The sequence below is a fragment of the Callithrix jacchus genome, chromosome 2 (genome assembly GCF_049354715.1).
Source record: "Callithrix jacchus isolate 240 chromosome 2, calJac240_pri, whole genome shotgun sequence".
NCBI classification, from domain to species: domain Eukaryota; kingdom Metazoa; phylum Chordata; class Mammalia; order Primates; family Cebidae; genus Callithrix; species Callithrix jacchus.
Window position 1 is genome coordinate 12,597,993 of NC_133503.1, and position 21,047 is coordinate 12,619,039.

The 21,047-nt window shown below is 53.6% G+C and overlaps 2 protein-coding genes across 3 annotated transcripts; one reads left to right on the forward strand and one right to left on the reverse strand.

Annotated features, from left to right (window-relative positions):
• The first annotated feature begins 300 nt into the window (after positions 1-300).
• On the forward strand, positions 301-3,352 carry VGF (VGF nerve growth factor inducible). Of its 2 annotated transcripts, none has more exons than XM_035280665.3 (2): positions 301-496; positions 1,003-3,352. In XM_035280665.3, the coding sequence occupies exon 2, from the start codon at positions 1,023-1,025 to the stop codon at positions 2,871-2,873; it is 1,851 nt and encodes a 616-aa protein (XP_035136556.1). In that variant the 5' UTR covers positions 301-496; positions 1,003-1,022; the 3' UTR covers positions 2,874-3,352. The 2 variants fall into 2 exon arrangements, with proteins under 2 accessions (XP_035136556.1, XP_035136562.1); XM_035280671.3 differs by lacking the exon at positions 301-496 and adding an exon at positions 737-869.
• A 1,244-nt stretch (positions 3,353-4,596) lies between these two features.
• On the reverse strand, positions 4,597-11,309 carry AP1S1 (adaptor related protein complex 1 subunit sigma 1). The gene is made up of 5 exons (XM_002743968.7): positions 11,210-11,309; positions 8,969-9,147; positions 8,270-8,378; positions 6,580-6,717; positions 4,597-5,348 (listed from the first exon to the last, which is right to left on the reverse strand). The coding sequence occupies exons 1-5, from the start codon at positions 11,210-11,212 to the stop codon at positions 5,301-5,303; spliced, it is 477 nt and encodes a 158-aa protein (XP_002744014.1). The 5' UTR covers positions 11,213-11,309; the 3' UTR covers positions 4,597-5,300.
• Between the last annotated feature and the right edge of the window lie 9,738 nt (positions 11,310-21,047).

A 21,047-nucleotide genomic window follows, 5' to 3' on the forward strand; every position in this document is an offset into this window, starting at 1 on the left:
TTTCTCCTCGTCCCTCCTTCATTCATTCATAGCCCCCCGCTCCGCCCGCTTCAGCATTTCATTCATTCATTCATTCATTCATTTCCCGGAGCTCCGCTAGCGCACACCCCTCCAGCCGAAGGCCCCAGCGCGCAGGCGCAGGCCGGGAGAGGCAGGCACCCTCCAATCGTAGGGCGTCCTCCCTCCTCCGGGCGCCCGCCCGCTTCCCCATGAATGAACATTGACGTCAATGGGGCGGGGCGCGCCCACGTGACCCCGCGCGCTCCCCTTTATAAAGCGGTGGAGGCGCGGGCGCTGTCCAGCGTGCTGAAGCCGGAGCGAGCGAGCCGCCCGGAGCCGCGCCGACCCAGCTGAGCCCAGCCCAGGGGACGCCAGACCTCGACCGTCGCTCCTACCCCGGCCACCACTCGGAGCCGAGGCGGACGCGTCCCGATCTTCCCCAGTCCCCATCCCGCCCCGACCCTCCTCTCCACCTCCCGCTTCGTGACACCAGCTGGTAAATACTCCGCTGTCCGTCCCTCAAATCGTGGGCGTGAGGGAGGGTTCTCTCTCCTCTCGATGGGGGCGTTGCAAGCACAGCGGGAGCCCCCTGGTAAGGGTCCCCGGTAAATGGGGGAGTCGCAGCTTTTTCTCTTGCTGCTGAAGTCGCCCACGCACCATCCGGGGAGTCCTACGGGGAGGGAGGGAGCAGAGATTTTTTTTCCCCCATATTGCTGCTTAGTACGTGGGCGATGGCAGTGAGATGGCTCAGGGAAGGGGGCGAGGAAGCCCTGGGTAAGCGAGGGCTTCGGGCGTTCTTTTCCCATTTACACGACTCCAGAGATCGGCACAACATCTTCCTCCTTTGCTCCTAAACGTTCCTCTTGTGGGTAAGGTTAGGGGGATCAGGGAAGCCCTGGGTTTCCTGCTGAAAGGTGGGGGAAGGGAACATAGATCTAGAGAGGGGAATTCTTACAGAAATCCTCTTTTTTTTTTTTTTTTTTGGTCCCTTCTATTTTTCAGTCTCTGGCAGCCTCTTGGTCATGAAAGCCCTCAGATTGCCGGTTTCCGCCCTCTTCTACCTTCTGCTAATCAAGGGGTTAGGGGCAGCACCCTCTGGTCGCCCTGAGGCGCAGCCTCCTCCCCTCAGCTCTGAGCATAAAGAGCCGGTGGCCGGGGACCCAGTGCCCGGGCCAAAGGATGGCAGCGCCCCAGAGGTCCGAGCCGCTCGGAATTCCGAGCTGCAGGACGAGGGAGAGCTTTTCCAGGGCGTGGATCCCCGGGCGCTGGCCGCGGTGCTGCTGCAGGCACTCGACCGCCCCGCCTCGCCCCCAGCATCGAGCGGCTCCCAGCAGGAGCCGGCGGAAGAAGCAGCTGAAGCTCTGCTGACCGAGACCGTGCGCAGCCAGACCCACAGCCTCCCGGCGCCAGAGAGTCCGGCGCCCGCGGCTCCGCCTCGCCCTCAGACTCCGGAGAATGGGCCCGAAGCGAGCGATCCCTCCGAGGAGCTCGAGGCGCTAGCGTCCCTGCTCCAGGAACTGCGAGATTTTAGTCCAAGTAGCGCCAAGCGCCAGCAGGAGACGGCGGCAGCAGAGACGGAAACCCGCACGCACACGCTGACCCGAGTGAATCTGGAGAGCCCGGGGCCAGAACGCGTGTGGCGCGCTTCCTGGGGAGAGTTCCAGGCGCGCGTCCCGGAGCGCGCACCCCTGCCACCCCCGGCCCCCTCGCAATTCCAGGCGCCTGTGCCGAAGAGCGGGCCCCTTCCCGAAACCCACAAGTTCGGGGAAGGAGTGTCCTCCCCCAAAACACACCTAGACGAGGCATTGGCACCCCTGTCCAAGGCGTACCAAGGCCTGGCCGCCCCGTTCCCCAAGGCGCGCCGGCCGGAGAGCGCACTCCTGGGTGGCTCCGAGGCGGGCGAGCGCCTTCTCCAGCAAGGGCTGGCGCAGGTGGAGGCCGGGCGGCGGCAGGCGGAGGCCACGCGGCAGGCCGCGGCGCAGGAAGAGCGGCTGGCCGACCTTGCCTCGGACCTGCTGCTCCAGTATTTGCTGCAGGGCGGGGCCCGGCAGCGCGGCCTGGGGGGTCGGGGGCTGCAGGAGGCGGCGAAGGAGAGAGAGAGCGCAAGGGAGGAGGAGGAGGCGGAGCAGGAGAGACCCGACGAGGAGGAGAGGGTGGGGGAAGAGGATGAGGAGGCGGCGGAGGCGGAGGCAGAGGCGGAGGAGGCGGAGAGGGCGCGGCAGAACGCGCTCCTGTTCGCGGAGGAGGAGGACGGGGAAGCCGGAGCCGAGGACAAGCGCTCCCAGGAAGAGACGCCGGGCCACCGGCAGAAGGAGGCCAAGGGGGCAGAGGAGGGCGGGGAGGAGGAGGATGACGACGAGGAGATGGACCCTCAGACGATCGACAGCCTTATTGAGCTGTCCACCAAACTCCACCTGCCAGCGGACGACGTGGTCAGCATCATCGAGGAGGTGGAGGAGAAACGGAAGCGGAAGAAGAACGCCCCTCCCGAGCCCGTGCCGCCGCCCCGGGTCGCCCCCGCTCCCACCCACGTCCGCTCCCCGCAGCCCCCGCCCCCCGCCCCCGCCCCGGCTCGGGAAGAACTGCCGGACTGGAACGAGGTGCTCCCGCCCTGGGATCGGGAGGAGGACGAGGTGTACCCGCCAGGGCCGTACCACCCTTTCCCCAATTACATCCGGCCGCGGACACTGCAGCCGCCCTCGGCCTCGCGCCGCCGCCACTACCACCACGCCTTGCCGCCTTCGCGCCACTATCCCGACCGGGAGGCCCAGGCTCGGCGCGCTCAGGAGGAGGCGGAGGCGGAGGAGCGCCGGCTGCAGGAGCAGGAGGAGCTGGAGAATTACATCGAGCACGTGCTGCTCCGGCGCCCGTGACCCGCCCCGGCCCCGCCCCCGCGCGCCCCCGCCGCGCGCGCCACCGCCCCCCTCCGTGTCGCCCGTTCCCCCTCGGTGTTTGCATGCGCCCCGGCCCCGCCCCTCGGCCCCGCCCCGTTCCCAGGCTGCTCCGGGACCTGCCAGACCCCCTTCCCGGGTCCAGAGCCCGAACTCCCCGAGCTCACTCGCGGGTGACCCGGGACCAGCCCAGGAGGACCGCTGGTTTGTGCCAGTTCCCTCCCTGCGGGGGACTCCGACCCCACCAAGTCCCCCTGGGGACGTCCCCATCCGAAACCGGAAAAAGCGGTTCCAATTAATTGTGTGAAGTGTGTCTGTCTCCAGCCCTTCGGGCCTCCCACGAACCCCTCCAACCTCTCCAAGTCGCTGTGAATTGACCCCTTCTTTCCTTTCTCTGTTGTAAATACCCCTCACGGAGGAAATAGTTTTGCTAAGAAATAAAAGTGACTATTTTATTAGGACTTTGTTCTCGGTTATTCACCCGTCCCCTTGGGCCTGTATGGTCCTTCCCAAGGGGCGGTGAGGGAAGCGCCAGCCACAGTCCCCATCTCCTCCTGCTTCCTGTCCCCAAATCAAGTCGAGGGATGAGTGGAGAAAGTCCTGAAACGGTTTTTAGAGGAGAATATGGCTCACGCCCATTAAGAAACCCGAAATTCCACTTCCAGCTTGGGGAATGGTGGTAAAGTCATCTTTCCCCAGGGCTTGACAGAAGCCCAGCAGAATGCAATAAAAGAGCCAATTGTCTAGGATGGGTCCAGCCACCTCTGGTTCAAAAGAAAAAGGCACCCCGCAGGAGGTGCCACAGCTCTGGGTGCCAGCCAGCTCCTTTTCCCCAAGATCCCGGGGTTGCATGGATAATGCCAGAGTTTCCTGGGTTCACCCACCCACCTCCCTCCATTGCTCCCTAAATTCTCTGGTCCTAGGTACTTTGCCAGAAATGCAGGGAGGAAGGGGTGGCAGCCACAGAGACACCCTGACTAAAGCCACTTCTTAACGCTCCCCCCCACCCCAGACAGGGTCTCACTCTGTACAGCCCAGGGTGCAGTGCAGTGGCGTGATCACAGCCCACTGCAACCTTGAATTCCTGGGCTCAGGTGATCCTCCCACCTCAGCCTCCTGAGTAGCTGGGACTACAGGTGCACGCCACCGTGCCCAGCTTATTTTTGCTTTTTTTTTTTTTTTTTTTTTTTTGATAGAGATGGGGTTTTGCCATGTTGCTCAGCTGGTCTGAAATTCCTGGGCTCAAGCGACCTGCTCACCTGGACCTCTCACCTTAGACTTTCCTAATCACAGGTACCTGTGAACTGATTCAAATGAAACTAAGCTGGGCAAATGAAATCCCCTCACAATGAACCCACATCCTGAGGAGCTGATCCTCCTTCTGTAAAGGCAGCTCAGGGAGTTGGGGGCAGCCTGTTTGGAGATGCTTTCTGAATAAAAATCTGTTTAAGGTAAGGCGGTCAGATAAAATACAGGACATGGACATTTGAAATTCCAGATGCACAACGGATGCAGTTTTAGATTTAAGGGTGTCCCAAACATTGCATGGGATACATTTATCCTCAAAATGATTCCTCATGTATCTGGAATTCTAATTTCACTGAGTGCTCTCTACGTTGCTTCTTCCCAAGGCTGGCAGGATCCCTTGGCCTTCCGATGATGCCAGCAGCCCTGCCTTCCTTCACAGAGCCCAAGGCCAGCAAAGTCCAGAAATGCTTTTCCTTTTATTTCAGAAGAAAGGAAATAAAGGCAGACACTTCCCCCTCCCAGCCCCTCTCCCAGCTCCTGCCTCACCCAGAACTGGAGTGAAAGAGGGACAGGGCCAGGACCAAGGTCCCCTAAAGCTTGCCCTTCCCCCAACCCTTTCTTCCCTCAAAGTGGCAAGTTTAGAAAATTATTAACTATGTTGTTCCTCCCTGGCACAGGATAGAGGCCCAGCTGCCAAAGAGAAAGAGGGGGGCCAGGCTTCCCTCCCAGGCAGAGAAGCCGCCCAGGCTGGCTATTGGGAGGGTGGAGGTAGGTTACGGGGCAGAGAGGAAGAGAAGCGCCCTGAAAACCTTTTCCCTTTAACCCGACATATTTATATATTTACAGTTATTAGGGAGGGGAGGACGTCTGGGGTGACATCCGTTCTGCAAAGGCAGGGAATAAAAGCCAATAGCACCCCCATCTGGGTCACATTTTCCTGCCTCCTAGCTCTTAAAACCTTCATGGGAAAAGGGGAAAGTGGAGGTAGGGGGTGGAGGGAGGGAATGTTTGAAGGGCCTGAGCCCACAGCTCACTCCAGAAGAAGGTGAGGCAGCAGAGGAGCGGCAGCTGAGTCCCACCAAGAATAGCGCCCTGGGCAGAGAAGCGGCGTTGGCACCCCACTGCCAGGACCCCATCTCCACGCCCTGGCCTGGCCGGGGGCTATGCCAGACCCATCTCCTCCAGCACACTCCGCGGCGACTCATCCTCCTAAGGCAGAGACAGACAGAGGGTGACGCAGAGACACCAGGAGAGGCCAACAGGGTGGGCAAGACAGCAGTCACGAGAAAGAGTCAGACGGGGGAGGCACAGACACGGGGGAGGGGGAGAAAAGCCAACATGAGCCCAAGGCCAGACCAGCGAGCCTTTCAGGGGGGTCCCACCAGTCTCCCAGGGCCAGCCAACAGTGGCAGGTGGGATCCAGGTTGAGTCCATCACCACCCAGAGAACCCAAAGCCAGGAACTTGGTGAGCAGGGGCCCCACCTTGGCACCTGGGAGTAAAGGCAGTGAAGCCAGGATGGGGAGGTGGGAGATCTTTCTGGGGGCCTGGGGGGTGCAGCTGGCTGGGTCCTATTTTTCAGAGTTGGGGGAGGCAGTGGGAGGTGAGTGCCAGGTGCCTGAGGGAAGGTGAACAAGACCACAGGGAGATACATCATTAGGGTCTGAGCGGAAAACTGGTGACACGGTGTGTGTGTGTGCCAGGGCATGTGTGTGCGTGTGTGTGCATGTGTGAAGGTGAAGCTCGACCAGTGAGGTGGCAAGTTCAGTTCTGCCCTCTCTCACTGCAGAGATGAGCCCCCCCTCACCTCCCATCTCTCCCCCTCCTCAGAGCCAGCTCAGGCCGGGCTCGCTCATCACTGCAGATTCCGGTGACTCATCTCCCTGCACCAGGGCCTGGTGATGGCACAGCAGAGAGGGAGCAGGCAGTAATGGGGTGAGGGTGGGGGTGTCAGAGAGCAGCGAGAACCAATGTCCAGGTGGCCTCTGCCCCAGCCCCCAAATCCCCATAGTCTCTTCCTCCTAAGAAGCAGAGGCTTTGGAGTATGTGTGTGTTTAAAAAAAAAAAGAGGGGTGGGGGAAGAAATCAGGGAAGAAAGGAAAGATCTATCAGGTGCCCCTTCTCCAATCCTGCAAGCAACCCTTAACTCCAAAGCAAACCCTCAACCCCTTGGCGTTAAGCGTTGCTCAGAGAATTGAACAAAAAAGACTAAGTGGCCACAACACATCTGGGGCTTGGGGTAAGGACAGCTTGGAGTGAGGGGTACACAGGTGGGCTATCTGCCACCCTACCTCCCACCCCAGGGGGTCAGGGCTTAGAGCTGGGTGTGCTGGGGGTCAGATGTCACAGGGAGGGGGGCCCCCTTGGCGATGGTGGGCAGGGCGGGCAGGGTGTCTGCCACTGTGCGCTTCCTCCTCCTCCTCACTGTCCCTGGCCCGTACCTCCTGCAGTAGGTCGGCCTGCTCGATGGCTTTCAGCACACTCTTCTTGGAGGTGTCCTGGACATCCCCCCCCATCAAAAACTCATCCAGGATGAAGTAGGCCTTCTCAAAGTTGAAGATGATGTCCAGCTCGCACACCTGGCGGGGGGGTAGACGTGCAACTGCTGCCACTTCCTTTTCAAGACCATGCCTCCCACCTTGGGTTCTGCCCCCAACACCCAAGCCTTAGTAGTTGGTTCAGCTTTTTCACTTTTTTTGTTTTGTTATTTTGTTAGAGACAGGGTCTCTTGCTCTGTCGTCCAGGCTGGGGAATGCAGTGGCATGATTATAGCTCACTGCAGCCTCGAACTCCTAGGCTCAAGTGATCCTCCTGCCTCAGCTTCCTGAGTAGCTTGGACTATAGGTACATGCTATCATGCCCAGCTAATTTTAAAAATATTTTGTAGAGACGGGGTCTTGCCATGTTGGCCAGGCTGGTCTCGAACTTCTGGCCTCAAGTGACCTGCCTGCCTCGGCTTCCCAAAGTGCTGGGATCACAGGCATGAACCACCGAGCCTTGCCTTGAATTAGTTTTTTCCCCTCTTCGTCTTTCTTCCTGATCATGAAACATTAGTTGTCCTATCTACTTTTGTCTATGGCTCCCCTTGCCTTTCCCCCAAAATCTGTGATGTTGTTCCCACCAAAGGTTGGGCTAGCCCCCTCTTCCTAGACATGGGGGCGCAGGAAAGGAGGGGATTCTGGACCACAGGGTGAGAGACCTGAGTTCTAAGCAGGGCTCTAACACCAACCATCTAGCTAAACATGTCCTAAAACATCTCTGAGTCTCAGTTTTCTGGCCTGAAGATGGAGATACCAACACCTACTGAGAGGATGGGATAAGAAGCAAACAAGAGGCCCCGAAAGCACTTTATCAATTGTTAAGCAGGACACAAATTAGGGAGTTATTACTATGCCCCATTTAAGATCTGAGCTATCCCTCAGATAAGTTATTTCAGAATCTCTAGGAGTGGAGTCTGGACATGGCTATTCAAAAAGCATTCTCCAGAAGATTCCAGTGTAAATCCAAGTCAGGAGCCAGCGATAAAAATCTGACTATGAGGCCGGGTACAGTGGCTCATGCCTGTATTCCCAGACTTTGGGAGGCTGGGGTGGGAGGATCACTTGAGTCCCAGAGTTAGAGACCAGCCTGGGCAACACAGTGAGACCCCATCTCTAAAGAAAAAAAAATACGAAAATTAGCTGGGTGTGGTAGTGTGCACCTGCAGTCCCAGCACAGCGGGGGACTGAGGCAGGAGGGTGGCTTGAGGCCAGAGGTTAAGGCTGCAGTGAGCTATGATTGTGCCACTGCACTTCAGCTATAGCAGGCATTCCTCCACGTAACAGGGTGAGGCTGGGTCTCTAAAAAAATAAAAATTTAAAATAAAAAAAAAATCTGAACTTGGTCTCTCTGTGAAAAGTCCGAGCTAAGCTGTAAGTGGAGATTAGGTGCCTGATCCTGCCCCCGGCCTCCCACTCACCATTACAGAATGTGGTTAATAGGCTTAGAGCTTAAAAAGGGAAATTAATTACTGTTCTTACTGCTCCAACTTCACCTCTCCCCTGAGGCTTCCAGCGCAGAGACTGGAGGGGCCTCAAAGTTTGCTAGAAAGGGGATTGCTGGGAAAGGAAACCGGGGGCAGAGGAGACTCACACTGCCAAAGTATTTGTCTAAGAGCTCCACGTATCGGTGGATCAGCTCCAGCGTGATGAGCTCATTGTCTTGGCCCTCGATGGCGCAGCAGAAGTAGAGGCTGGCATATCTGTGGAGAGGAACGCAGGAGACATTGCCACAAGCCTGCTTCAGGACCCAAGCATCTGGGCTCAAACCTCCCACTCGCCTGGGGGTGGTCTGTGTCCTGGCTGGTCACAGGCGAGGTGGCCCTAGGGCATGGGAATAGTAACTCACTTGCCTCTTAGTGCTACCTTAAAAACAGTCAAAGAACACGTGCTTTTTCCTTCCTGCCCTCTGACCTCCTAAGTTTGACTCAGCAAAAACCTGGGCCAAGCAATGTACCTGCTCCGAGGAGAAGGAACCAAAAAGGGTGTGGGTGTGTGTTAGGAAAGTAGGGCAGGACCTTTGACTGTAAGACACGCGCAGTGGGGCAAGATAGGGCCTAAAGGGACACGTGTGTGAGGCAGGTGTTGAATGTGAGCAAAGCCAAGTCATAAAGAGAACTTCTTTAGGAAGAATTTGGGGGAAAAAAAACAAAGGAAGCTGGCATTCGTCACTGTCCTCCAGATGTCCTCAGCTTCCCAGGTCTCCATGACCTAAGGGACAACCATTTCTCAGCCATTTGAACCCATTGCCCAACTGGAATCTAGGCAGGTCTGAAAGTAGGTGGGGAGTCACCTCTTATAGACAACTTTGAGGTCCCTCCACTCCAGGAAGCTGCACATCTTGGGCTTGCGAGCCAGGACAACCTGCATGAGCTCTCGCACCATCTTCTTCCGTTCTTTGTCCGAAGTGGCCAGGTACCACTTTTGCAGCCGCAGTTTTCCCTGCCGGCTGAATAGCAGCATAAACCGCATCTGCGACGGTGGGTGGGGGGAGGGATGGAAGGGCAGAACCGAGTGTCAGCACACATTCCCCAAACTCAACCTGGCTCATTCTTCTATTCTCCCAACATCCAGCCCCTTGCACTCATCCCTGGGTGTTTCCACCAGCAGGGGGAAAGTCAGAGCTTCTGACTGTCATTTGGGTTCACATCCTGGCTCTCTCTACTAGTTATGCGGAGCCTTAGGCCAATGACTACTCTCTCTCTGGGCCTCAGTTTCCTTATCTGTAAAATGGACACCATACCTGCCTTGCACAGTTGTTAGGAGAGACTAAATGAGTTGATATATGCAAGTCCCTAGCACAGGCAGGTGGTATAATATGTTAGGTATTATTATTATTATGTTTGAGACAGAGTCTCTCTCTGTTGCCCAGGCTGCAGTGCAGTGGCGTGATCACTGATCGCTGCAACCTCCGCCTCCTGGGTTCCAGCGATTCTCATGCCTCAGCCTCCTGAGTGCTGGAATTACAGGCACATGCCACCACACCTGGCTAATTTTTCTACTTTTAGTAGAAGTGGCTTTTCATCATGTTGGCCAGGCCCTGGTCTCGAACTCCTGGCTTCAGGTGATCCGCTCACCTTGGCCTCCCAAAGTGCTGGGATTACAGGCATGAGCCACTGCAACAGGCTTTTAGGTATTATTATTATCGCAATGATTCCCTAATCTCTTGCTTTCTGGTTCTGCTTCCCAAAGTAAAATGCCTAGCACAGTGACAAGAAGCCAGTAGCTGATGCCAAAGAAATGCCTGTTCTCTTCCACCCTCCCTCTACCTACCAGTATGCTGAAATCTGGTATTTTGTCCCTGGAGAAGCTACCTCAATTTTCCACCCCATCCTAGCCATAAGATTTTAATGATGTCCAAACAGAGGGCCCTCCAGTGCCGGCCCTATGCCCAGGGGTATCCTTCTGCCTTATGTACCTGCAACACCATACAGGGTATGGAGATGCCCAAATCCCACCTTCCTCTCTGCAGGCATCCAGGTATTTGGTCTTTTACAATTTCTCTTAACTCTTCTTCCTTTTAGGGTGCCTCCTGCTAAGCGCCCACTCCTCCTCAGGTGATTAATCTCCCTCAGTTAGGGCCCCCTCCACCCAGGGGGTTCCCCTAAAGAATGTCTGCAGAACAGACAGCAAACTGGGTCAAGTGGGATGGAAGACAGAACCCTCGCTACCCAGTGCACCCCAGGTTCTCAGTTCCAGGGGGTCTGGGCCACGGCCTGGAGTCTTCTTCCCCCAGCAGCTCTCCTATCCAGGGACATGTCCAGGGCTGGAATCCCTGGGTGTGTGGCACTGTACTAGCTTAGTAGGTGAAAAATCAGAATTCAGGGGAACTGATTTTTTTTAGTGGAGGGGGAAAGAGGGGTGCCAGGGAGCCTGGTGCGGCTCAGCCAGGGGGGTGGGGAGCGAGCAGGAAGACGGAAGGCCTGGGTTCCGGAAAGAGAGTGGAATGGGGGGGCAGAGAGTCCCGGATCCCGAAGCCTGGGTCCCTGCGGGCAAAACCTCGAGCCCACTTCGCTTCCCCACCTCAGCCCAGCCTCTAGGAGAGCACGGCCACGAACCCAGGCAGGGCGCTCCCTCCTCCGACCCGGAAACTCCCTGCCCGCACCCAGCTCCCCACTGGGGCCCCTGCTCCCGCCTGGACCGCCCGGGAAGGGGGTCTCGGTGACCAGTGACCCCCGCTCCCTCCCTCCGCAAAGAGACCCCCGCACGCCTCTGCTTCGGGCGGCTTCCCTGCGGCAGGGATCGAGGGACCCCCGGGGGCCGAGACCCGAGCGCCCCTCCCGGCTCGGGACGGTCCTGCCACCCCCTCGTCAGCCCCCGCTCGCCCAGCAAATGCGCCCCTCTCGCCCCTCTCCCAAAGGCCACCTCCCCCTCTTCCTCCCGAGCCTGGCTCGCCCACCCGCCGAGGCAAGGGAGGCCTCCGAGGACCAGAGAGAAGACAGGGCGGCTCACCCCGAGGGCGGCCCCGAAGGACCCCCACAGGTGCAGCCCACGCCCCTCGCTTCCCCCTCCCCTCCCTCTTCGTACAGCCTACCATCCTGCAGCCTCCGGCTCGGCGCGTCCCACTTCGGCCACCGTACGCTCCAGCCCCACTCCCTTTCTTATCCTTTCTCTGGCTTCCCTCCCTCTCGTCCGAAGCCCCGCCCCGTCCCGCCCAGGCTCCGAGTCCCGGCGCGCCACGCTCTGCGCAGGCGCCGACGCCGCGGGGCGCGGGCGGGGCTGGAGGCGGAGAAGTGGGAACCATGGCAACCAGGTCCCTGACTGCAGCTTCTAGGAGCCCGGTCGTCATGGTAACACGGCTGTCCTGTGGGCTGGTTGAAGGATGGGGGAGGAGGACAATTAGGTCCTCGCGCTTTGGAGGCTTGAGGGGGGAAAAAGGCGGGAAAAGGGGTGCAAGGTGAATGGGACCATCATTACAGTTCGCGGCAACAGGCAGGACTCCTGGAAGGGGCGTGGGCAGTGAAGAGGGAGCAGAGTGGGAATTAAGTGTAGAAGAGGAGGAGCGACCTGGAAAAAGGGAAGTATAGAACTCAAGCTAAATATCTATTGAGAGCCTGTTAGACACCGTCCTCTAGTTAGTTTTAGAGACGGGATCTGGCTGTGTCCCCAGGCTGAAGTGAAGTGGTGGGATCGTGGCTCTCTGCAGCCGTGAATTCCTGGGCTCAAGAGATCCTCCCGCCTCAGCCTCCTGAGTCGCTGGGACTACAGACGTGCACCATCATGCCCAGCTAATTTTTAAATTTTTTCGTAGAGACGCGGGTCTCACTGTTTTGCCCAGACTGGTCTCGAACTCCTGGGCTTAAGAGACCCGCTTCGGTTTCCTAAAGTGCTAGGATTACAGGCGTGAGCCATTGTGCCTGGCTTCTGATCTTAAAGTAAGAGAAATGTGTAGACAATGAATAAAATAGAAAAGGAGAGGCTGCTATAAAAGGCATGTAAGGAGAAGAGGGAGGAGTGTGAATTGAGGCAAAAAGAGAAGAAATAAAGAGCGTCTTAAAAGGTTAACGTGGGTCAAAGCTAAAAAAGGGACAGAGGTAACCCAAATCTCAGTGTGAAGATGAGGTGGCTATAAGTTGTAATATGAGTTTTTAAACTGAGTGTGTGTGTGTGTGTGTGTGTGTGTCTGTGTCTCTACATGTTACTGGAAAAAGGGGGTCCTGATCCAGACCCCAATAGAGGATTCTTGGATCTCATGCAGGAAGGAATTCAAATCAAGTTGCAGAGTGCAATGAGAAGAGAGAGTTTATTGAAAGCTACCCTCTTATGCGCCAGCACACCCCACTAATTTTTGTATTTTTAGTACAAAATACAAAATCGGTTTTCACCATGTTGGGCAGGTTGGTCTCCAACTCATGACCTCAAGTGGTCCACCTGCCTCAGTCTCCCAAAGCACTAGGATTGCAGGTGTGAGCCGCCATGCCTGGCCCCAGCCTCTTTCTTCTTTTACTTTTTCTTCTTCCTTTTGCTTTTGTTTCCTTTTCTCCTCTGCCTCCACCTTATTAGGCTTGTCAACAGCATTGTCTAAGATCCACGGCATGTACTAGTGGGATATCTTACCAGTGGCATACGTAGTTGTCTGGCTGAACTATCCTGATGCTATTTATTTATTTTTATTATTATTTTTTTATTTTTTTGAGGTGGAGTCTCATATTGTTGCCTGGGCTGGAGTGCAATGGAGTGCAATGGTATGATCTTGGCTCACTACAACCTCCACCTCCCGGGTTCAAGCAATTCTCCTGCCTCAGCCTCCCAAGTAGCTGGGATTACAGATGATCATCACCATAGCCGGCTAATTTTTTGTATTTTTAGTAGAAATGAGATTTCACTATATTGGCCAGGCTGGTCTCAAACTCCGAACCTCATGATCCGCCCACCTCGGCCTCCCAAAGTGCTGGGATTACAGGTGTGAGCCACTGTGCCCGGCAGCTATTTATTAAGTAAAGAATAAGATGACACAGATAGGTGGTTGGACTATCTTGGTATCATTAATTAGGTCAAGAATAAGATCAACAAAGAAATTTGTTAGGGTTAAAAAGGGTAAATCATTATGGAATGAAAATAAGGACTAGAAGTGTGGCTGGGCGCGGTGGCTAGTGCCTGTAATCTCATCACTTTGGGAAGCCGAGGAGAGTGGATCACCTGAAGTCAGGGCTTCGAGAGCAGCCTGGCCAACATGGTGAAACCACATCTCTACGAAATACAAAAAAATTAGCTTGGTATGATGGCGAGTACCTATGATCCCAGCTACTCGGGACGCTGAGGCAAGGAATTTGCTTGAATCTGGGAGGTGGAGGTTGCAATGAGCCGAGATCGCACCACTACATTCTAGCCTGGGCAATAGAGCAAGACTCCATCTCAAAAAAAAAAAAAAAAAGTGCTCAGGAGAGAGATGAGAAGGTATAGATAAGGAAGGAATGAGTGGTATGGGTGATGAGGGAAAGAAATAAAGCAGAGAGCCCGGCAGCAGCTTGCAGAATTTTGGAAGCTCGAGAGATGTTAACTCCTACACTTCTTGGAAAGCCGACACTCTTTAAAATTCCTTGCCTCTATGTGATATGCCTAGTTGCAGAAATGCTAGGCTTCCTGAGAGAATTATTCGAGATGTAGGTTTTGCAGCCAGGCACAGTGGCTCACGCCTGTAATCCTAGCACTTCAGGAGGCTGAGGTGGGAGGATTACGGGAGCCCAAGAGTTCAAGACCAATATGGGCAACCTGGCAAAACCCCGTCTCTACAAAGGATACAAAAATTAGCCAAGAATGGTGGTGCACACCTGTGGTCCCAGCTACTCAGGAGGCTGAGGTGGGAGGATTGCTTGAGCCTGGGAGGTGGAGGTTGCAGTGAGCTGAGATCTCACCACTGCACCCAACATGGACGACAGAGCAAGAACCTGTCTCAGAAGCTAAAAGAAACAAAAAGTGGAAAGAAATATGGGTTTTGCACATGGGTAGTCATAGAATTCAAGTGGTTGAAACTAGTTAGAAGATGCTGGACTGGATTTCTTCTTTTGAGACAGAGTCTCACCCTGTCAGCCAGGCTGGAGTGCAGTGGCATGATCTTGGCTCACTGCAACCTCCGCCTCCTGGGTTCAAGTGATTCTCCTGCTTCAGCCTCCTGAGTAGCTGGGACTACAGGCACATGCCACTACACCTGCTATTTTTTTTTTTTTTTTTTTTTTTTTGTATTTTTAGTAGAGACAGGGTTTCATCATTTTAGCCAGGCTGGTCTCGAACTCCTGACATCAAGTGATCCACCTGTTCCGGCCTCCCAAAGTGCTGAGATTACAAGCGTGAGCCACCATGCCCAGCTTGGATTTCTTCATTGTTACTGAATGATGAATGTGGAGGATCTTTGAGTTCGTGGATCCAACACAGCTTGTGCATGGAGACGAATAGAGATTTTGATGCAGTTGGCAGTTGAGAGTCGTTTTGGTTTTGTGAACTGGTGAATAACTTGGTGAAAACCATGTGAAGGAAGTTCATCTTGGCTAAGCACACGGCAGCTCATGCTCATGCTCGTAAGCCCAGCACTTTGGGAGGCTGAGGTGGCAGGATTGCTTGAGCTCAGGAGTTTGAGACCAGCCTGGGCAACATAGATCCTGTTTCCTTTTATTTTTTTGAGACGGAGTCTTGCTCTGTCATCCAGGCTGGAGTGGAGTGGCATGATTTTGGCTCACTATAACCTCCATCTCCCGAGTTCAAGCTATTCTCCTGCCTCAGCCTCCCAAGTAGCTGGGACTACGGGCATTTGCCACCATACCTGGCTAGTTTTTATTTTATTTTTAGTAGAGATGGGGTTTCACTATGTTAGGCAGGCTGGTCTTGAACTCCTGACCTCAGGTGATCTGCCCTCCTCAGCCTCCCAAAGTGCTGGGATTACAGGGGTGAGCCACCACCCCCAGCCCATAGACCCTGTTTCCAAAAACAATTAAAAAAATTAGCTAGGCATGGTGACAGGTGCCTGTGGTCCTAGCTACTTAGGAGGCTGAGGCGGGATGATTACTTGAGCCCAGGAGGTAGAGGGTGCAGTGAGCCATGATTTTTCCACTACACTCCAGCCTGGGTGACTGAGTGAGACCCTGTCTCAGAATAAAAAGAAAAAATCTTATAGTCATATGTGGAAGAATTTGAAAGGACACTGGAAAGCTGAAAGATCGTCTGAGAGACAGTTTTGAGAATCCTGGCTCCAGGGTGAAATGGGAGGGACAAATCAGAGAGATGCCTCAAAGAAGCTACTGATCTGAAGTTGATCATCATCTAAGTAGAGAGAAAGGGAGAAGAATCCCGGAGGATTAGTGATACCACTTGTGTAAGTGGAAACATGGAAGAGGTGAGATGATGATGATGATGATCATGATTATTATTATTATTGTTATTTTTTTTTATTTTTTATTGGATTTTAGGTTTTGGGGTACATGAGCAGAGCATGCAAGACAGTTGCGAAGGTACACACATGGCAGTGTGCTTTGCTTTTCTTCTCCCCTTCACCCACATATTATTGTTATTTTTGAGACGAAGTCTCACTCTGTTGCCCAGGCTGGAGTACAATGGCACGATCTCAGCTCACTGCAACCTCCGCCTCCTGGGTTCAAGCAATTCTCCTGCCTCAGCCTCCCGAGTAGCTGGGATTACAGGCATTCGACACTACATCTGGCTAATTTTTGTATTTTTAGTAGAGATGGGGTTTCACCATATTGGTCAGGCTGGTTTTGAACTCCTGACCTCAAGTGATCCACCCCCCTCAGCCTCCCAGAGTGCTGGGCTTACAGGTGTGAGCCACCGTGCCTGACTGAATAGGTGAGATTCTTCTTCATCGTTAGGAATGATGTCTGTACCGTCATCCTACAAACCACACTGACACCTCCTCATGCCTTTTCTCATGTGGTTGTAGGGGTGCTTCCTGTGATGGTTGAGAGTGGCCAGATGGTTTCTGAAGAGTTTCATCTTTGTGAATCTATGATCCATGTTCCTCCCCATTTTTCTTTCTTTTTTTTTTAGTGTCAGGGTCTTGCTCTGTTGCCCAGGCTGAAGTGCAATGATGTGATCATGGCTCGCTGCAGCCTCAAACTCATGGGCTTAAGTGATCCTCCTGGCTCTGCCTCCCAAGTCCAAGTAGTGAGACTATACACATGTACCTATCTATTTTTAAAAATTTGTTTGTAGGCTGGGTACAGTGGCTGAAGCCTGTAATCCCAGCACTTTGGGAGTCCAAGGCAGGTGGATCACTTGAGGTCAGGAGTTCAAGACCAGCCTGGCCAACATGGTGAAACCCCGTCTCTACTAAAACTACAAAAATTAGCCAGGTATGGTGGCATATGCCTGTAATCCCAGCTAGTTGGGAGGCTGAGGCAGGAGAATCGCTTGAACCTGGGAGGCGGAGGGTGCAGTAATCCAAGATCTCGATAGTGCACTACAGCCTGGGCAATAGAGTGAGACTCTGTCTCAAAAAAAAAAAAATTGTTTGTAGACACCAAGTCTTGCTATGTTGCCCAGGCTGGTCTCAAACTCCTGGGCTCAAGTGATCCTCCTGCCTTGGCCTCCCAAAGTACTGGGATTACAGGCATGAGCCACCACGCCTGGCCAGAACACTCTGTGATTGATGTTTGTCATTCTTTTCACCGTTCAGATTTGAACCCCCATTCTTGGAGTGTGGGAATCCCCTGTCCTATTAATCTAGGGAGGAGAGAGACTAACCTCCCAGAGTGGCATTTGCAATTTCCAGGTATTTGCTTTCGTGGTGTTTTCTGGGCATAGCATGGGCATGTCCTCCGGACTCTGCCCATCTGTGCACCTGTCAGACTTTGGCTCAGGAGAGACTGCAGGGGTGGGGGGCATGAGGAGATGGAGAGTAGTTCAGACCCTGGAAGAGGGACAGAGGATCACGTGCCTAGCATGGCAGTGGAGTGGCGCTGATAGCAGTGTCTTGTGCAGGGGCACAGGTATGATGTGGGCATTGTTGTCCCTAGCGTGATAGTATGAGACCTCCCACCAGCTTGGTTCTCTGGCTGCCCTGGGGATTCCCTGAATTGTCCAATTTTTCCCTCCCCTCCCCTCCACTCCCCTCCCCTTTTCTTTCCTCTTTTTAAGATGGAGTCTCGCTCTGTCACCCAGGCTGGAGTGGAATGGCACCACCCCAGCTCACTGCAACTCCACCTCCCGGGTTCAAGCAATTCTCCTGCCTCAGCCTCCTGAGTAGCTGGGATTGCAGGCACCCACCACCATGCTCGGCTAATTTTTGTATTTTTAGTAGAGATGGGGTTTCACCATCTTGGCCAGGCTGGTCTGGAACTCCTGGGCTCAGGTGATCCACCTGCTTGGGCTCCCAAAGTGCTGGGATTACAGTTGTGAGCCACCACGCCCAGCTAATATATCAATCGTTTCTACAGTGTTCCTTTTCATTATTTTTGCAGTGACTTGCATAGGTTTTCTTCTTTTTCTTTTCTTTTTTGTTTTCAAGACAGGGTCTCCCTCTGTTGCCCCAGCTAGAATGTAGAGGTGGAATCACAGCTCACTGCAGCCCCGACCTCAAGTGATCCTCCGGCCTCGACCTCTGCAGTAACTGGGATCGCAGGCACCACCACGCCCGCCTAAAGTTTTTTTATTTTTAGTCAAGACAGTGTTTCGCCATGTTGTCCAGGCTGGTCTGGAACTCCTGGCCTCAAGTGATCCTCCCACCTTGGCGTCTCAGAGTGCTGGGATTACAGGCATAAGCCACTGCACCTGACCAGCATAGCTTTTTTCCCCAGCTTTTTTGTTTGTTTTTGAGATGGAGTCTCCCTCTGTCACCCCAGGAGTGGAGTGCAGTGGCACAATCTTGGCTCACTGCAACCATCATCAAGCGATTCTCCTGCCTCAGCCTCCTGAGTAGCTGGGACTACAGGTGCCTGCCACCATGCCTGACTAATTTTTGTATTTTTAGTAGAGATGGGGTTTCGCCATATTGGCCAGGCTGCTCTGAAACTCCTGACCTCGTGATCTGCCGGTCTCAGCCTCCCAAAGTGCTGGGATGACAGGTGTGAGCCACCGCACCCGGCAGATATCTGTGATTATGAAGAATCGCTGACACTTTCTTTTTAGTACTTCACAGTACCCGGTCTAAAGGGCAGCGTTTAAATAAATACTCATTAAATTGAATGGAGTTCCAACTTGGCAAGATTTTGCTGGAAGCCACAGCGGCTTTGCCTCAGGGAAGAGCTTTCCACTGGAGCGAAAGCGACCTCTGGTGGCAAGGGGATCAAAGACTCCGTTCAGAAAGCGGGTGTTCAGGCTGGCAAGGCAGCTGGTGGCAACACAGAAGCTGCCGATGACTGGCACATGAGGGCAGCACTTTTTTTTTTTTTGAGCCTGGGTCTTGCTCTGTCACCCAGACTGGAGTGCAGTGGTGCAATCTTGGCTTGCTGCAACCTCGACCTCCCTGGTTCAGGTGATCCTCCCACCTCAGCCACCATGCCTGGCTAGTTTATTTGTGTTTTTAATGGAGATGGGGTTTCACCATGTTGGCCAGGCTGGTCTCGAACTCCTGACCTCAAGTGATGCCACAGCGTCCAGCCTATGTCTGAGTCCTTCTTGGTGTTTGGGGAGACCTATTCCTGTCCACACATGCCACAGAGAGAAGCAATACAGTGTAGAGGCAGGGAACACAGGGTGCCCAACTGCCTGGGGCTGTTAGATAATAATGATGATGGCAGCAGCCGGGCGCAGCGGCTCACACCTGTAATCACAGCACTTTGGGAGGCTGAGCCCAGGAGTTCAAGACCAGCCTGGACAACATAGTGAGACCCTGTCTCTACAAAAAATAAAATTAAAAAGTTATCTGGGACTGTGTGTAGTGGCTCACGCCTGTAATCCCAGCACTTTGGGAGGCCAAGGCAGGTGGATTGCCTGAGGTCAGAAGCTCAAGGCCAGCCTGGGCAACGTGGCAAAACCCCATCTCTACTAAAAATACAAAAATTAGTCAGGCATGGTGGCTCCCAGCTACTTGGGAGCCTGAGACAGGAGAATCGCTTGAACCTGGGAGGTGGAGTTTGCAGCGAGCTGAGATCACACCATTGCACTCCAGCCTGGGTGACAGAGCAAGACTCCATCTCAAAAAAAATTAGCTGGGTGTGGTGGTGTGTACCTGTAGTCCCAGCTGCTTGGGAGGCTGAGATAGGATTATTTGAGCCCAGGAATTCAAGACTGCAGTGAGCTGTGATTGTACCACTGCACTCCAGCCTAAGCAACAGACTCTCCTTCTAAAATAATAATAATAATAATAAGCCCAAGTTGCCCAGCCTCTCTGTGTCTCAGTTTTCCTAAGTGCCTACTACTATTATTTCAATAACCCTTACTTGAGGAACCACCTAAAAAGAAAGAAAACCAATAAAATGATTTCAAGTACAGATGGTGTCTCTTTGACAAATTTCCTTTTGATAGAATATTTTTTACCCTCGAGGGATTTACAACATTCATATTCTTTGCCCACACACGAACAGATAAATAATTCCACTGTTTGAGGTTTATAAGAAATCTATAGTAACAGTGATTGGAGGCAGATCTTGTTAATTTCTCATCCCTAAAGAATAGTGGGCCAGGCATGGTGGCCCAGCACTTCGTAATCCCAGCACTTTAGAAGGCTGAGACAGGTGAATTGCTTGAACCTAGGAGTTCAAGACCAGCCCAGGCAACATAGTGAGACACTATCTCTACCAAAAAATGCAAAAATTAGCAGGGCTTAGCAGTGCACACCTGTGGTCCCAGCAACTCAGGAGGCTGAGGTGCAAGGATGGCTTGAGCCCAGGAGATGGAGGCTGTAATAAGCTGAGATTGTGCCACTGCACTGTAGCCTCAGCAACGAAGCAAGACCCTGTCTTAAAAGAAAACATAGAGAAGGAAAGACAAGGCCGGGCGCGGTGACTCACATCTGTGATCCTAGCACTTTGGGAGGCCGAGGTGGGTGGATTACCTGAGGTCAGGCGTTCAAGACCAGCCTGGCCATCATGGTGAAACCCCATCTTTGAAAAAAAAAAAAGAGAGAGAGAAGGGAAGACGAACTTAGCACAGGCAAGGAGCAGGGCCAGGCAAAGTGAAACGGGGCTGGACAGGTCTCGTGCTGTGCATCTACATCATCTTCGTCCTCACAATAGCTGAGCAGAGTGAAGTGTCTGTTAAGTGGGGCATTTCCTGGAATAAGCCTCCTCTGTGGTGAGGGGGCTTTCTGAAGAACTCTTTTCCCCAGAGCCGTCTCAGCATGGGTGGGCAGTTTTTGAACTGTGTACTCCAGAGTTAGGGCTAACTTGCTCTGCTTTTTGAAGCATTTTGTGCAAAAAGAGGCCGTTTAGCTTTCCAAGGAAATCTGTTACAGGTAGCTCTTTAGCCACTAGCCTAGGGCCTGGAATTACTCATATTTTCAGGGCATAAGGAGGTCAAAAGATATACCTGGGCCAAGCTGGGCATGGTGGCTCACACCTGTAATCCCAGCAATTTGGGAGGCCAAGGTGGGAGGGTTGTTTGAGCCTGGGAGTTCAAAACATGGCAAAACCCCATCAGTACAAAAAAGTTTTAAAAAAGAAATAGAAATGAGTGGGGTGTTGAGAGGGTTGCATTTCTCACTCCTGTCTTCGGGGTCCTGGAGTTGGACAGTATGTGAGTTGGACAGATGGTTATTGGTCTTTTTTCAGTTTAAAAACTTGTTTTTGAATATTTGAACAGAAACTAATGGAAGGAAGTGTGCTCTCTGCCAAGAGCCTTCAGGATACTGAAGGAGGATGACAAGAGACTTTTCAGAAAGCCATTTTCAGGAACCTGCTGGAGTGTATATAACAAGCAAGCCCTGTTTTCAAGAAACCTGATACCCTGATGGGTTTGGGGAGGGGAAGACACACACACGCAAAGCT

Bases quoted from the DNA above. Each gene is read 5' to 3' on its own strand.
- VGF (XM_035280665.3), top strand. From the start codon at position 1,023: ATGAAAGCCCTCAGATTGCCGGTTTCCGCCCTCTTCTACCTTCTGCTA.
- AP1S1 (XM_002743968.7), bottom strand. The intron at 6,718-8,269 runs GTGAGTCTCCTC...CCCCCCCGCCAG, and splicing joins TAGACAAATACTTTGGCAGT to GTGTGCGAGCTGGACATCAT. The intron at 5,349-6,579 runs GTACGGGCCAGG...TCTCTGCCTTAG, and splicing joins AGGCCGACCTACTGCAGGAG to GAGGATGAGTCGCCGCGGAG.